At 44.1% G+C, this 14,011-nt stretch overlaps 1 protein-coding gene across 1 annotated transcript; it reads left to right on the top strand.

The window, feature by feature from the left end:
- Positions 1 to 357: 357 nt before the first annotated feature.
- LOC149472077 (serine/threonine-protein phosphatase PP1-beta-like) lies at positions 358 to 11,462 on the top strand. Its single transcript, XM_089693508.1, has 6 exons — positions 358 to 535; positions 1,586 to 1,816; positions 2,058 to 2,162; positions 4,736 to 4,959; positions 5,137 to 5,271; positions 7,790 to 11,462. The coding sequence occupies exons 1-6, from the start codon at positions 373 to 375 to the stop codon at positions 7,889 to 7,891; spliced, it is 960 nt and encodes a 319-aa protein (XP_089549634.1). The 5' UTR covers positions 358 to 372; the 3' UTR covers positions 7,892 to 11,462.
- The last annotated feature ends 2,549 nt before the right edge of the window (positions 11,463 to 14,011 follow it).

Below are 14,011 nucleotides of genomic sequence, written 5' to 3'. Positions count from 1 at the left end.
GCACTATCTGGTCCAGTAGTAGGTTTTTGTTTTTTTTTTTTGTTTTTTTGAGATGGGGTTGGTTACATTAACAGTTTCAATCAGTTTGGGGTTTTTTTTTTTGGTCTTCTGGATCTCATTCTTGAACCGTTCACCCATTAAAGTTGTTGTGATTTCTTGGCAAGTCCTGGACACATTGGTTGGCCTAGTAATATGGGGCATAGGTGTCCTTGGGAATGTACTTGCAGTGAGATGGCTGATGAAAGTGGATTGTATTGAGGAAAGTCTGTCCGCCTTCCAGTCACAAGGTTACCCCAGACACTTTTGGATTTTGAAGTGGGGAAATAAGTTGGTCAAAGCTGTGTATCAGTATATTTATGTTCTGGGATATTCATGTACTCTTTACCAATTCTGTGTCTTCCAGTAAAAGGATGTCGTCCAGGGAAGAACGTCCAGCTGACGGAGAATGAGATCAGAGGGTTGTGTCTGAAGTCTCGTGAGATCTTCCTGAGCCAACCTATTCTTCTGGAGCTGGAGGCCCCACTGAAGATCTGTGGTGAGTGAGAAATGCCGTCATCATGTGGCTGGAGGACTCGGCTGAGTGAGTGCTGGTGCCTGTGTCTAGTACAACACTCTGACTAGGTAAATCTGTGTTAGTTACTCCAAATCAGTTTTCCCGTCTTCCTCGGGTAACTGGGCTGGATTGGGTGCTGTATAGTAATCGGTACTTTGGGTCTTGGGCCTGAATCCACACACACACTGGGGTTTATTTACGAATACCAGAGCACTCTGGTGCAGCTGTGCATGGGAGCCAATCGGCTTCTAACCTCCTTGTTCAGTAAAGCTTTAGCAATAAAACCTGGAAGCTGATTGGTTTCTATGCAAAAGTGTACGAGATTGGTGGACCAGCTTTAGGACATGAACCCCACTATATCTTAACATGGGTGGGATGGATTCATCTTGTCTGTGGACAGATCAGAGTAGGGTTTGAGAGCTAGCAGGCAGAAATTGTTTGGTTTTTATAAAAAAAAAATGTATACATTTTTTTTCATTGTGGCTACAATAAAGGGGGGCTCCTAAAATTTGGGACTGAGACATTGTTTGCTACCTGGCTCTTAGGGTTGGCTGTCCTGCCTCAGTGCATGTAAAGTCATGGTATACAAGCTGAAGCAACAAAGGCACGGGTGTCAAACTGGTGACCCTCCAGATGTTGCCAAACTACAAGTTCCATGAGGCATTGCGAGATTGACAGTTACAAGCATGACTTCCAAAGGCAGAGGCATGATGGGACTTGTAGTTTCTCAACAGTTGGAGGGCCGCCAGTTTGACACCCCTGATCTAAGGAAAGAGTGTTGGGGGGGGTTGGCGGCTGGAATGCTAAAGTTATAAAACTCTGGAAGTCCGTTTTTTGTATTATATGCGAATTTGATCTTCATCTGTGGGTAACGGCACATCACTGAGCTATTCCATGTGATTGGCTCTAATTCATGGCTGATCTCTATCAGATCTTTTTAATCTGAATTGGATCGATTTATTCCTATGATACAAGCCTGAAGTCCACTCATATTATGTGAATAGGAATTGATGTGTTCTCCTTCTCCCCCAGGTGATGTACATGGACAGTATTACGATCTCTTAAGATTGTTCGAATATGGTGGCTTCCCCCCGGAGAGTAACTACTTGTTCTTGGGCGACTACGTGGACCGTGGCAAGCAGTCTCTGGAAACCATTTGCCTGCTGTTGGCTTACAAGATTAAATACCCAGAAAATTTCTTCTTGTTGCGCGGGAATCATGAGTGCGCCAGTATCAACCGTATCTATGGATTCTACGACGAATGTAAGTGGAAAGCACCAACACATGGGGCCTTTTTTTTTTCTTTTTTTTTTTTTTGATCGGGCTGCATTTTTATTAGGAACTATTTTTGTAAACTTTTGGCTGTACATGATTTATTTTTTTTAGATAAATGTAAATATACACGGGTTTGGTTTAGCCTCAGTTTATGCGGTTATTGTCTGACTTTTAATCTGTCAGTGACTCCAATGAGTTTTTTATTTATTTTTTTTTTATTTTTATCTAGGTAAAAGACGGTATAACATCAAGTTGTGGAAGACCTTTACAGATTGTTTTAACTGCTTACCTGTTGCTGCTATAGTAGATGAGAAGATCTTCTGCTGTCATGGAGGTGAGTTGCTTGTTATGTAGCTTATGGAATGCAGTTCTTGGTGGGTGGGGGGTCTTTTTGAATGAAAACAATAGTTTTGACTAGTACCTGAGTGGGTCTTTTTGAATGAAAACAATAGTTTTGGCTAGTACTGGGGGGAGGAGAGCATCCAGGATGTTTACTAGCCAGTGCAAACAAAATTTTTTAAAAACAGATTTTCAAAAATACTGTAAGGCCTTGCTCAAACCAGTGTGCAGAGATGTGAGTTTTTCTGCAAGGGTACAAAAACAATTGTTCCCTATATTAAAAAATTATGAAAACTGATGTAAATTGAGTTCTCTGCAAGTGACGTGCACTTTTTTTTTCCCTTCAGTTTTTCTGCACATATGGTGTAAATGAGGCCTAAAAGTCATTTTTAGGTACACGGCATCAGTTTAAAATATCTTCTAGTTGGTTAAGTAGGAACAAGGGAGTTAATTTCAAAATATTTGGGTAGGATCTTGTAGTTAGAAATGTAAAATCTCTTGCCCAATGGACATATCTGAAAGCTCCAGGAAATCGTACTTCTACTGGAGTAAATGCAAATCCTCTACTTTTAATTCTCCTGAGCGATGCCTCAGATTCCCCTCACCTGGGGAGTCTTAATGTTATGGCGGAATCATGGAATTCATATTCTTTGACCTCAAACTTTGTTCCTGCACTCCTCCTACCCCCAGCTTGAGGGTTGGGGGTCCTTCCTCCCAACTTCCATTACCCCCCCCCCCCACCACCTTCCATCCTAAAGTAAAATTCCAGCCTAAGCTTTTTCAAAATATCCCCTCCCTCCATTTAACACTTCTGCTGGCTAACCTATGTGTGGTATATTTAAAAAGAAAAAAAAAAAGCTAAATTTTGCTCCACGTGTGGCTACTGTGGTCGAACAAAAAACGGACGTGCATGGCCAGCTTTACTATTTTCAGCCTATACCATTCTGGGAGCTGTGATGTCACCCGTAGGCTCCCATGTCCTAGCCATGGTCTGCGCTCCCTTCTCTCTCCTGCAGCCACCGCCAGCTGAGACAGATTGTGTGGCCGGACTGAATATAGGTACATATATAAATCCTCCTTTTTTTTTTTTTTTTTCTTTCTATGCAGGTTAGCCAGCATCAATAGGTGTTAGGGGAGGGAACAACATTATTTCATTTCATTATTTTTTTTTATTATAATTTTTTTTTTTCTTGACTAGTTTTTTTAGTTTTAGACCTGAATCCTACATTAATATTCCTGTTCTTCCCAAATGTCCACCCCACTGTCCCCCTTCCAAAATCATTTCTCACACAAGTTGTGGACATTGCTTTCTTTTGTATAACACACATAAGGCATTCTTGGCCCACAACAGTTCTTCCCTGTCTGTACCATTACATAGAATTTTGTAGACAGCGCCAAGAGTTTGTGTGTGGTGTGTGTTGTGTTTTTTTTTGTTTTGTTTTGTTTTGCATCTAGCCTATTTTTGGTGCCTCGTAGCCCCTGCCTGCAACGAAGGGGTACATAATCCAGCTAAGCATCCGGATTGTGCTGAGAATTGTTAGTCCAAAATACAATATAAATGAGTAGTGTTCCTAGTCCTGTTATTTCTTGTTGCACATTGCCAGACCCTACAGCAGAGAAATGACACCTTAGACCCCGAGGCTCTTGATGTCTGCAGTCACTGCTGTTCAGACATTACTAGAAACTATGTATTGCCTTTAGTGTGCATCTGAAAACTATTTCCCACACCTTGATGCAGCCGTGACAATATCCAGGACAGCACAAGTCCAAACATTACATCCTACATGTAGGGAAATGACTAACTGACTCGGCCGTTTCGGTCTGACATCATTGCTTACACACTGCGCATGCATGGAGAATATTCTGTACTTTGATCTACTGATATGATCTGCTGCCCGCAAGGTTTCCAGGTTTAAAAGTCTATGTAAACCCAGTCATTAAAATGTCATCTCAAAGCTGAGCTCCAGACAAACTGGTAAATGCAGAGAATGAATACATATCGGGAGTTTTTACTGGCTAAGGATTTGCTCTTCATATTCCGTCCTCCGATGTACACAGCTGTATCTGGCAGGACTGACATGATTCTCTACTGCAGTTCAGTAACAAAGTTCTTCTGCCTCCAGCCTGCGACTCTGTCCTCCCTATGTTGTGTTGTCAGTCCATCACATGTTCTCTGGATAGACTATGGAAGTGACTGTTCCAGGGCATGCTACACATGTGCATTCCCCGTTGTCCCCATCAGGAAAACCACCTTTAGAAATTGTGCGCAGCAGTTGCTAGTGTGCATGTGTAAAGGAAATGGCTGCAAAGAGGGTGCAGGAGATAAACAGTGCTGAGATGCAAAAAAGGATAAACTTTCTTGGGCAATTGTTTACACATTCCTTGTAGCCTAATGTTGTTCAGTTAGGATTGAGGACTTCAGCCCTAGTGTGCCCTGCAGGCTGTACAAACCTAGGGGGGTGTGTATGTGTTTTTTTTTTTTTTTTTTTTTTTCTTTTTGTGTAGTTTTGTTACCCATCTGCTAATCTTCTGTCCTTCTTACTTTTTTTTTTTTTTTTCTTCTCCCAGGCCTCTCCCCCGACCTGCAGTCAATGGAACAAGTCCGAAGGATACTGCGTCCCACAGACGTACCAGACCAGGGTCTCCTGTGTGACCTTTTATGGTCCGATCCAGACAAGGATGTTCTCGGCTGGGGAGAAAATGACAGGGGGGTCTCCTTCACTTTTGGGGCTGATGTTGTAGCAAAATTCCTTCACAAGCATGACCTGGATCTCATTTGCCGAGCACATCAGGTGAGCAGGAAACGCTGCTGTCCCGACTAGCAATGTGGCCAGTCGCACTTCAGAGGATGAATAGGGAGTGCTTCTAGAAGCTTTAAGAAGTGGTTGTAGTTTTGTATTCTGTGCACCTCCTATTTATGTTGTATGATTTCTCACTTACCCCCCCCCCCCACACTGCTGTCCCTACAGGTGGTGGAAGACGGTTATGAGTTCTTTGCAAAACGACAGCTGGTGACTCTGTTCTCTGCACCAAATTACTGCGGTGAATTTGACAACGCTGGTTCCATGATGAGTGTGGATGAAACACTAATGTGCTCTTTCCAGGTCAGTCCAATGCAACTCAGTTGCAGGCATTTGACAAAACTGCTTTTCTCCGTAAAAGTCAATGCAGTTCAGAGGTGCGCTGACTGCCCCTGAAAGCATGCGGCATTTGCTTGTCTACACAGGGCCTGTATGCGTATCCAATGTAAACAACTCCTTGGTCTTAAAAGGTGTGTGTGTGTGTGTGTGTGTGTGTGTGTGTGTCTCCCCCACTGCATTGCAATTGCACTGTTTGCAATCCGCTTTGACAAAACAACGTTAACGACAAATCACGGGTGTCAAACTGGCGCTCCTCCAGCTGTTGCCATGCTGCAAGTCCCATGAGGCATTCCAAGATTCAGTTACAAGCATGACTCCCAAAGGCAGAGGCATGATGGGACTTGTAGTTTCGCAACAGCTGGAGGGCCGCCAGTTTGACACCCCTGCCCTGAATGCATTGCAGTTGTATTGTGGTATGCCTGCACGGGATCCCATGGTACAAAACGACCATGCAGTGACTATGTGGTGCTGCTCCAAAAAAAAGTGCCTGCGCTTCTTTGGTATGATTTTGACCGTGTTCAAAATGAATGGCCTCAAATCGCACCATGCTGAATCGCACTGAAATGTGGTGCCGTTCCTGAGCAATGCACATGTGGTTCATAGTGTAAACCTAGCTTCACTAATAGAACAACCAAAAAAATCTGTCACACCGTACTAGGCATGGGTTTTGTTGGTGGAAGGTTATAAGATAATTGGCAGGGATGTCACATGTTGAAATATTCATTGGCTCGTTACAGGCAGTTTTATAGCACTGACTGGTTTTTATGCAGCACTTTCACATACTAGGTGTGACCATTTTAATTCCCAGAATGGACTGGTAACTGTCAAACACACCTGTATTCTTCAATAGATCATATGACATTTGAAGAGGATGTTCTTTCTGATCTTCTGTCCAGATTCGAGGCACCATCTTTGCAGAAATTCTTTCTCATCCCCAAATCCTCAGTTTTTTTTGTCTGCTGCACTGTCTCCCTGTTCATATTCAATTCTGCCATCATTCACACACTAAGTCTTCAGTCTGAGCGTACGAGGGGTCGCACTCTTTCCACATTTGCATCCGTCTTGCGTTTTATGGCTGCCGACATCTTGCGTTATTGTGGCCATTTTTGCCAATTTTCATTCAAAATTTGATGTTAATCCGCTTCTCCAAATTCCTGTCACTCATTTTACACCAACAGCGCACACTTGTGGTGGTTTTGTGTGGCTTTTTGTTTTTTTGTTTTTTTCTACTACTCTGTAAAGACTGAATCAACCCATCTGCGACCAAGGTGAGTGCAAGTTAGAACATGTCAGAACACTCTAGTGTGAATGACTGACTGCGTGACCCCCTCCATAGTGCTACGTCACGGGGATTTTGGTGAACTAAAGTGATTTAATGCTGAAGGTGTGTGTTTGTTGTGTGTGGTTTTTTTTTTTCTCCATGTATTCTATGTCTGCTGGGTATTGCGATTACCCCCCCCAAATAGCTTACCCAATAATCTCGTGAGCTCTCTCTCGATCCATTGTTATGCACGGGAGCCTCGGCATGTCTACCTCTCCTCATTGGCTGAAACACAACAGCAGGAGCCATTGAGTCCCACTGCTGTCAATCACAGCCAGTGAGCCAATAAGGAGAGAGCAGGAGGCAGGTCTGTGCCGTGGCTCTGTCTTATGTATGCATAGAGCGGGGCTAGGAGCAAGCATGCACCAGTGCCCCCATAGCAAGCAGCTTGGTATGGGGGGGTACTGGACAAGGGGGAGGAGCCAGGAGTGCCACTGGGGGACCCAAGAAGAAGAGTATCGGGGCTACTCTGTGCAAACCTACTGCAGAGCAGGTAAGAGTGACGTTCTTGTCATTTTAAAAAATGGGGGAAAAAATACATTTTTTTTTTTTTTTTTTTAAATTGATGCACATTCACATCAGTCCCTGCCCTCAAGCAGCTTGCAGTCTAATGTCCCTACTTCACATGTATGCATTGCATACGTAAACATACTAGGACCAGTTTAAACCACCAGCATGTCTTTGAAGTTGGCCAGGCAGGGGTTATTTTATTTATTTCAGTTACTTGTATTGCGCTGTCAATTTTACGCAGCGCTATATATTGTACATTCACATCGATCCCTAACCCTCAAGGGGCGTACAATCTAAGGTCCCTAACTTGCGTTAATACATACACATACTAGGGCCAGTTTAGAGAGGATGCAATTAACCTACCAGCTTGTCTTTTGGAGTGTGGGAGGAAACCCACACATGCACAGGGAGAACATGCAAACTCCAGGCAGGTGGTGCCGTGGTTGGGATTTGAACCAATGACCCTTGTACTGCCAGGTGGAAGTGCTAACCATTTAGCCACTGTGCTCTCTGCATGATCAAAAAGAAAGAAAAAAGGCATGAGAGAAGTTCTCGAGGGAAAATTGGTTTTGTGACAGCTTTGTACAGGACATTTATTGCAGTCCTTTTGTTATAAATTGGTTATCTGACTTTTTTTTTTTTCTCCTGTAGATCCTAAAGCCTGCTGACAAGAAACTGTTTGCCTATGGAGGTGTGAACCAGTCCCGCCCAGTTACTCCACCTCGAAACTCAAAGAACAAGCAGAAGAATTGACCCCAATATCCCCCTCCGTCTCTTCCCTAATCCTGACACACGGACACAGACTTCCCTCTCGGATTCCTGACCTCTCCTCCCCCCCACCCCCCTCCTATAATATACTGAGGGGGATCTGAACCTTCACATTACCTCACACTGACAGAAGGAGGAAGAGACTTGAGAGCCCCTGCAACAGGAGCCACTTCTCTGCCTTAATCCTTTTTAATGTGGGAAGCTTCATGGGGTCCAAACTCCTAAGCCGCTGAGTGAGGTGCAGATAGAATCTCACGGTGGTGCCTTACAGCAGCAAAGTGACTGTGCTCCAGTGATCTCAGGGTTATGCATGGATCTGTACATAATGGCAAGAACAACAACCAAGCCCTTTATGTCTGTGGGTGCCGGCTGGTGTGATTCCCCTTCTCAGTTTGTGATAATTAGCAATGCTATGTAGACCTCTCTGACACAAAACGCAGGGTACTCGGTGTATCCGTCATGTGAAATGCTTTCTTTTTATTGTCTCTGGTATAGGTTTAGCATCCTCTGCAATCGCCATCAATTGCTTTTGATGCAGGGCATTCTGGGACTTGGGCTCCTCACTGTGAGAGCCTGTTTACTTTGACCACTGGTCTAAATTATAATTTTTTTTTAAACCCTCTTTGGCTATGAGATGCAATGCAGGAGCAGTGCACAGCTGCCATGTTTGGGGCAGGTGAGAACGGGGCTGTGATGGCTGAAGCATTTTCAGTATTGAAATGTCTAAATTTTTCAGGTCATTTTGCTTTTTTGGAGTTCTGAATACCAAACTATGCAGTCTGCTGAAATTTTGTTACAATAAACTGCTGTAGGGCCATTTTTGTTAATCCCTTTGGTCATTGCCCCTCCATGTAAGGACATTTTATAGCCTTAAAGATGGCGGCTTCAGCCTGTCAATGATGTCTATTTCTCTGGGATCTCACTACTTTTTTCTGTCTTTAAAGAAAAAAAAAAAAAGGCAAAACCACTTCAGGTGCTGAAATCTTATTCCGCTCAGGTGACTGTAGGACAGTAAAATGTAAAGATTTGTGACACTTGTATTTTGATAAAAACCTCAGGCACTGGTCATAGAAGTGGGTGCGATCTATCGAGAGAGTGCTGCCCCTCGACAGTTTTGGGGGATTGAAAAAAAAAAATGTATATCTCTCAGCTGTGGAGGGTACTATGTTACAGGAAATTGATGGGCTGGATCTTTGAACTGGCTGGACCACAATGACCACCTCTACTGTGTGAACAAACAGATTGAAAAACCATGCAGTGCTCTCCTCTCTATCTTCCTTATGCCCTAATCAATGTGATTGTAGCTCATGAACAAATATCCCCCTACATGTGAATTGTTACAATCTATAATTACAGAGTGGTATTACAGAAAAGTCACAATATATATAAATTCTATTTCTGATTTTTATTTAATTACTGATTGTACTAATTCACACGGAGGGGAATATTTATTCGAAAGCGACTCCGCTATAATCACATTGATTAGGGCATAAGGAAGAGCATTGCACTTTGTTTGTTCTCAGGTTGGTATGGAAAGGTGTGAAACGCTTGTTTTGTGCTAGCAAGCTCCCAAAAGTGTTTTTTAATGTTTTTACTTTCTCACAGGGGATATAGTCTCTACACCTCCACTGTGAATGACTGACTGATAAACTCAAGAGCTTGTTCACACACTTGCTTTGGTTTTTAAAGAGTGATCTACTTTTTGGATTCATCTTCAAAGCATTTGACAAGTGGTGAGGTGGTGGTGTAACTTCTCCTCGCTACCCCTTGATCCCCGCAGTTGCAGAGCAAGCCCCATTCACTTGAATAGGTTGTACTTGGAAAGTGCTATACCCGTTGAAAGCAATGTGTTACATTTTGCCGCATGTGTAGCTACAACCCCCACCCCATTGCCTCTGTAGCTAAAGGAGGCAAATGTTGAGGGTGTGATAAAAATACAGCTCAACTGCCAATGTGAACGAGCCCTACAAGATACCATTTCTAGGTCTGAAGTATGTCTTGATTTCTCATGTGGTCCTCATGCTGGCTCCAGTACTTCAGTACTTGGTAACTTGAATTTATGTGTGTATGGAGGTGTCTGAACTCCTGATGTGCCTGTTCCAGGTGAACCATGCAACAGGAGTAAGAATGGAAGTTCCTTTTTTTTTTTTTTTTTTTTTTTTTTTTTTTTGAGTTGGGTTTTAGGATTGTGGTGACTTGGGTGAGCTTTAGGTGGAACCACTGTAGATGTCTTCAGAGTACTGCTGCAGGGTGAGCTTTAGGTGCAACCACTGTAGATGTCTTCAGACTACTGCTGGAGGGTGAGTTTTAGGTGGAACCATTGTAGATGTCTTCAGACTACTGCTGCGGGGTGAGCTTTAGGTGGAACCACTGTAGATGTCTTCAGACTACTGCTGGAGGGCGAGTTTTAGGTGGAACCATTGTAGATGTCTTCAGACTACTGCTGCGGGGTGAGCTTTAGGTGCAACCACTGTAGATGTCTTCAGACTACTGCTGGAGGGTGAGTTTTAGGTGGAACCATTGTAGATGTCTTCAGACTACTGCTGCGGGGTGAGCTTTAGGTGGAACCACTGTAGATGTCTTCAGACTACTGCTGGAGGGCGAGTTTTAGGTGGAACCATTGTAGATGTCTTCAGACTACTGCTGCGGGGTGAGCTTTAGGTGGAACCACTGTAGATGTCTTCAGACTACTGCTGCAGAGCCTTGCACAGATTGTGGCCTTGCTGTATCGCCAAACATTTCACATATGCTGGAAACCTGATCTACCTACTACACTGCTGCTGGTTTTCCGCTTGAATTTTTAGTTTCTTTTTAACCTTTTAGTTGGCAGACCAGTTTTCACCAAGTGTGAACTTTGTATGTAAAGAACTATGTATGGATAGTTTAAAAAAAAAAGCCCTGTAATGTCACCTGTTTAGTAGAGGAACTGCAAAGACTGTGTCGGGAAGGTAAGTGCCTTCAATGACAAGGACTCCTGATGGCCTACCCTTCCAAGCTCCATGCTGCAACAACCTGCCCTGAGTAAGCTTTGGTGTTCGAGTTTATCCCAGTGGATGGCTGTGCTGCCTCTCCACACCATGGGCTGTGCAGGCCCAGGTACCGGGATTGGTGTTTGTCTTTTAAACCTGCTTCAAATAGTGCTTTCTGAGGTATGGCGCCTATCTCCTTACACATGCCTGCTGTACAATTCCCAGTGCTACATAGGTGCAATGTCGATCACTGAGGTGAGGCATTAACCCCTTTCTCTGCTGAGGGACCACAACAATGCAGACATGCAGTGAGGGGGTTTGTGTCTGCACTAAATTTATTATAGATGGAAATGGCAAATATTAAGCTCTCAGTTCAGGTTCACAGGGCCTCCTGTTGCAGATCGGATCATGAACCACCACTGAGAACCCCCTTGCCATAGCTGTCACCCATCCCTGTAAGAAGCCATGTGGGCCTGCTGTAAGAACTGAGGGTGGGAGGAAATGTGTCTTTTCGTTTTCCCACTTAAAAAGCTGAATTGTAGCTTTTTGAGATTTTTATTGTGAATGAAATGAATGTTGAGAAATAATTTGGACTCCTTGTCTTTATTTTGGGAAGTGGTTGGGAGAGGACGGAAGCTGATTCTTGGACATGTAAATGCTGGTTTTAGGCAAGTTTAAACGTGGTGAACCTCTGCAGGACAAAGCAACAGGTCATTTTAAAGCTGGCCCCACCAGATGCTACTCGAAGTGTAGACTGTTAAAATCGGGCAGATTTAATGGTAAAATTGCACTCACATAGGTAGGTGGCAGGCATGTCAAGTAATGGAGGTCCAGTGGGAGCATCAGGTCCTTTGGCAACGCACTGGAGCGGCGGGAAAATACCCAGAGCGTGGCCAAAGGACCTGATGCTCCCACTGGACCTCCATCACTTGACATGCCTACCTGTTACCTAACTATGTGAGTGCAATTTTTACCATTAAATCTACCTGATTTTAACCGTTTACACTTAAATGGTAAAAATTTCACTCACATAGGTAGGTAACAGGTAGGCATGTCAAGTGATGGAGGTCCAGTTTGAGCATCAGGTCCTATGGCCACGCTCTGGGTGGTTTCCCGCCGCTCCAGTGCGTGGCCAAAGGACCTGATGCTCCCACTGGACCTCCATTACTTGACATGCCTGCCACCTACCTAATGTGAATGCAATTTTACCATTAAATCTGCCCAATTTTAACAGTCTACACTTAGAGTGGCGCTGCTGTTTCTCTTCTCTACCTGCATTAGCACAAGCTTACAGCTGCCTGCCCACTACAGATGGACTTGGACACCACCTCCACATGGACCTTCTACTAACCCCCATTGCTGATGGTCTATCCCCAAAACGCACACAGGGTAGATGCGTCTTAGCGCTCCCTCACCCACTAGATGCTACGACTGGCAACTGGGAGGGAACAGAAAAAACCCTGTGTAAGCTCTCAACATACCTTGTGCTTCTTATCTGTAACTATGGGGTCAAGTGACTGACCAAACAACATTTGAAGGATATATTCACTGTAAACAAAAGTGCACTTGTCCTTTATTTCCACCATCTCTTTCAATAGATGCACACTCATATCAATCAGATGGTTGTGCAGCTTACATCCAGCTCCTCCAGTCTTCACTGTCCTAGCTCTACCTTAGTCAGCCCCTTAGTCTTCTATGGGCTAGTCTCCATTCATCTCTGCCCCTGAGACACACTCCTTTGGCTTTACAGGAGGCTGTAAGGCACAGCCAGGACAGTGGAAACCTGTGGCAATGGATGTAAAGCTCAAAACAGTGGCCACTGAATTGAAGGGGAGGGTGAGATCTGGGGATGGTGGGATCTGTTATATCAGAGGACAGATCCCCTTATTCTTTAGAGCTCATTCAGAGGCAGCAGCTGGGGCTCTACACATGCCATATTTGAGATGTTTTGCTTCATGGCCATGGCAGGAATTTATACCACTCTGTCTCTGTGCGCAATGCTCAACAAATGCGACCCAATTGCGTAAATGTGGTGCTTTGCTAGCACCCCACAGCTGCATCCAATGCACTTGGTTGTGGGGGGGCTAGTGTGGCAATCAAAGGGTTACAACATGCAGTGAGGTGGTAATACAGTGCCCACCTCACTGCCTGTCGGATATCTCTAAAGAGCAATCCAAGCACTTGTGAATGAGCTGTAAAAGATTGTTTCTTAAAGATGTACTTGAAATGTTTTGCATGCATTAGCACCCTAGGCCTGTATGGGGGTAGATTTACAGAAACTGGAGCACTCAATCCTGCCACAGCTGTCCGTGGCAGCCAATCAGCTTTTTACTTCAGCTTGCTCTGTTATGTTTTAACAATAAAACCTGGAAGCTAATTGGTTTCTATGCAGAGCTGCACCAGAATTTTCATGCTCCCAGTTTTTATTCAATAACCCCTTAAGTGTTACTGGCAGGCTCACCAGGTAAAATGGAAGAGGGGAGAAAAGCCTGTATTTAAATTAAAAAAAAAAAACACCCACACACCCCACACACACCACACACACACCACACACACACCCCCCCCATATCTAAAAGCCCAAGAGCACAAATGTACAACTCTTAAGGGCTCGTTCAAAATGTGGTATTACAGAGGGTTTTTTTTTTAAATTATTATTATAAAGAGCATTCTGCCAATCAAATCACTGAATGGTAAGCTTGGACTGAATAAGAAATATGTATACTTTATTGCCAATTTCCTTTACATTTACCTTCAATTATGTAGTGCAAGGGCCTGCCTGATTGCATGTACATTGAAAGTCCTATAATGACCTATTGTATGGTTTTGGAAAGTCAAAGGAAAACTGTACAAGAATATTGTATAATATATGGCCTTACAGTCCTGTTTACATGTGTTTGCTGTGAAATGTATACCCAATGCAGGGGCGGACTGATCATTTGGAAACTCGGGCACTGCCCAAGGGCCCAGGGTCAGTAGGGGGCCCCATGAGATGCCCCTGGTACCTTTTTCATAGACTTTTTTGAGTTCGGGCAAGAACACAGGGGCCCCATGATCCCCTATTGCCCGGGGGCCCCATGAGTTGTCAGTCCGCCCCTGACCCAATGTCATCTCCTGGGAATGCTGTAGTGGAAGGTGA

This window comes from Staurois parvus, unplaced genomic scaffold, assembly GCF_062004578.1.
Source record: "Staurois parvus isolate SC_StPar_1 unplaced genomic scaffold, SC_StPar_1.0 ptg000024l, whole genome shotgun sequence".
NCBI lineage: Eukaryota > Metazoa > Chordata > Amphibia > Anura > Ranidae > Staurois > Staurois parvus.
The sequence above is the reverse complement of the archived record's forward strand: the minus strand, read 5'-3'. Positions and strand labels throughout refer to the sequence as shown.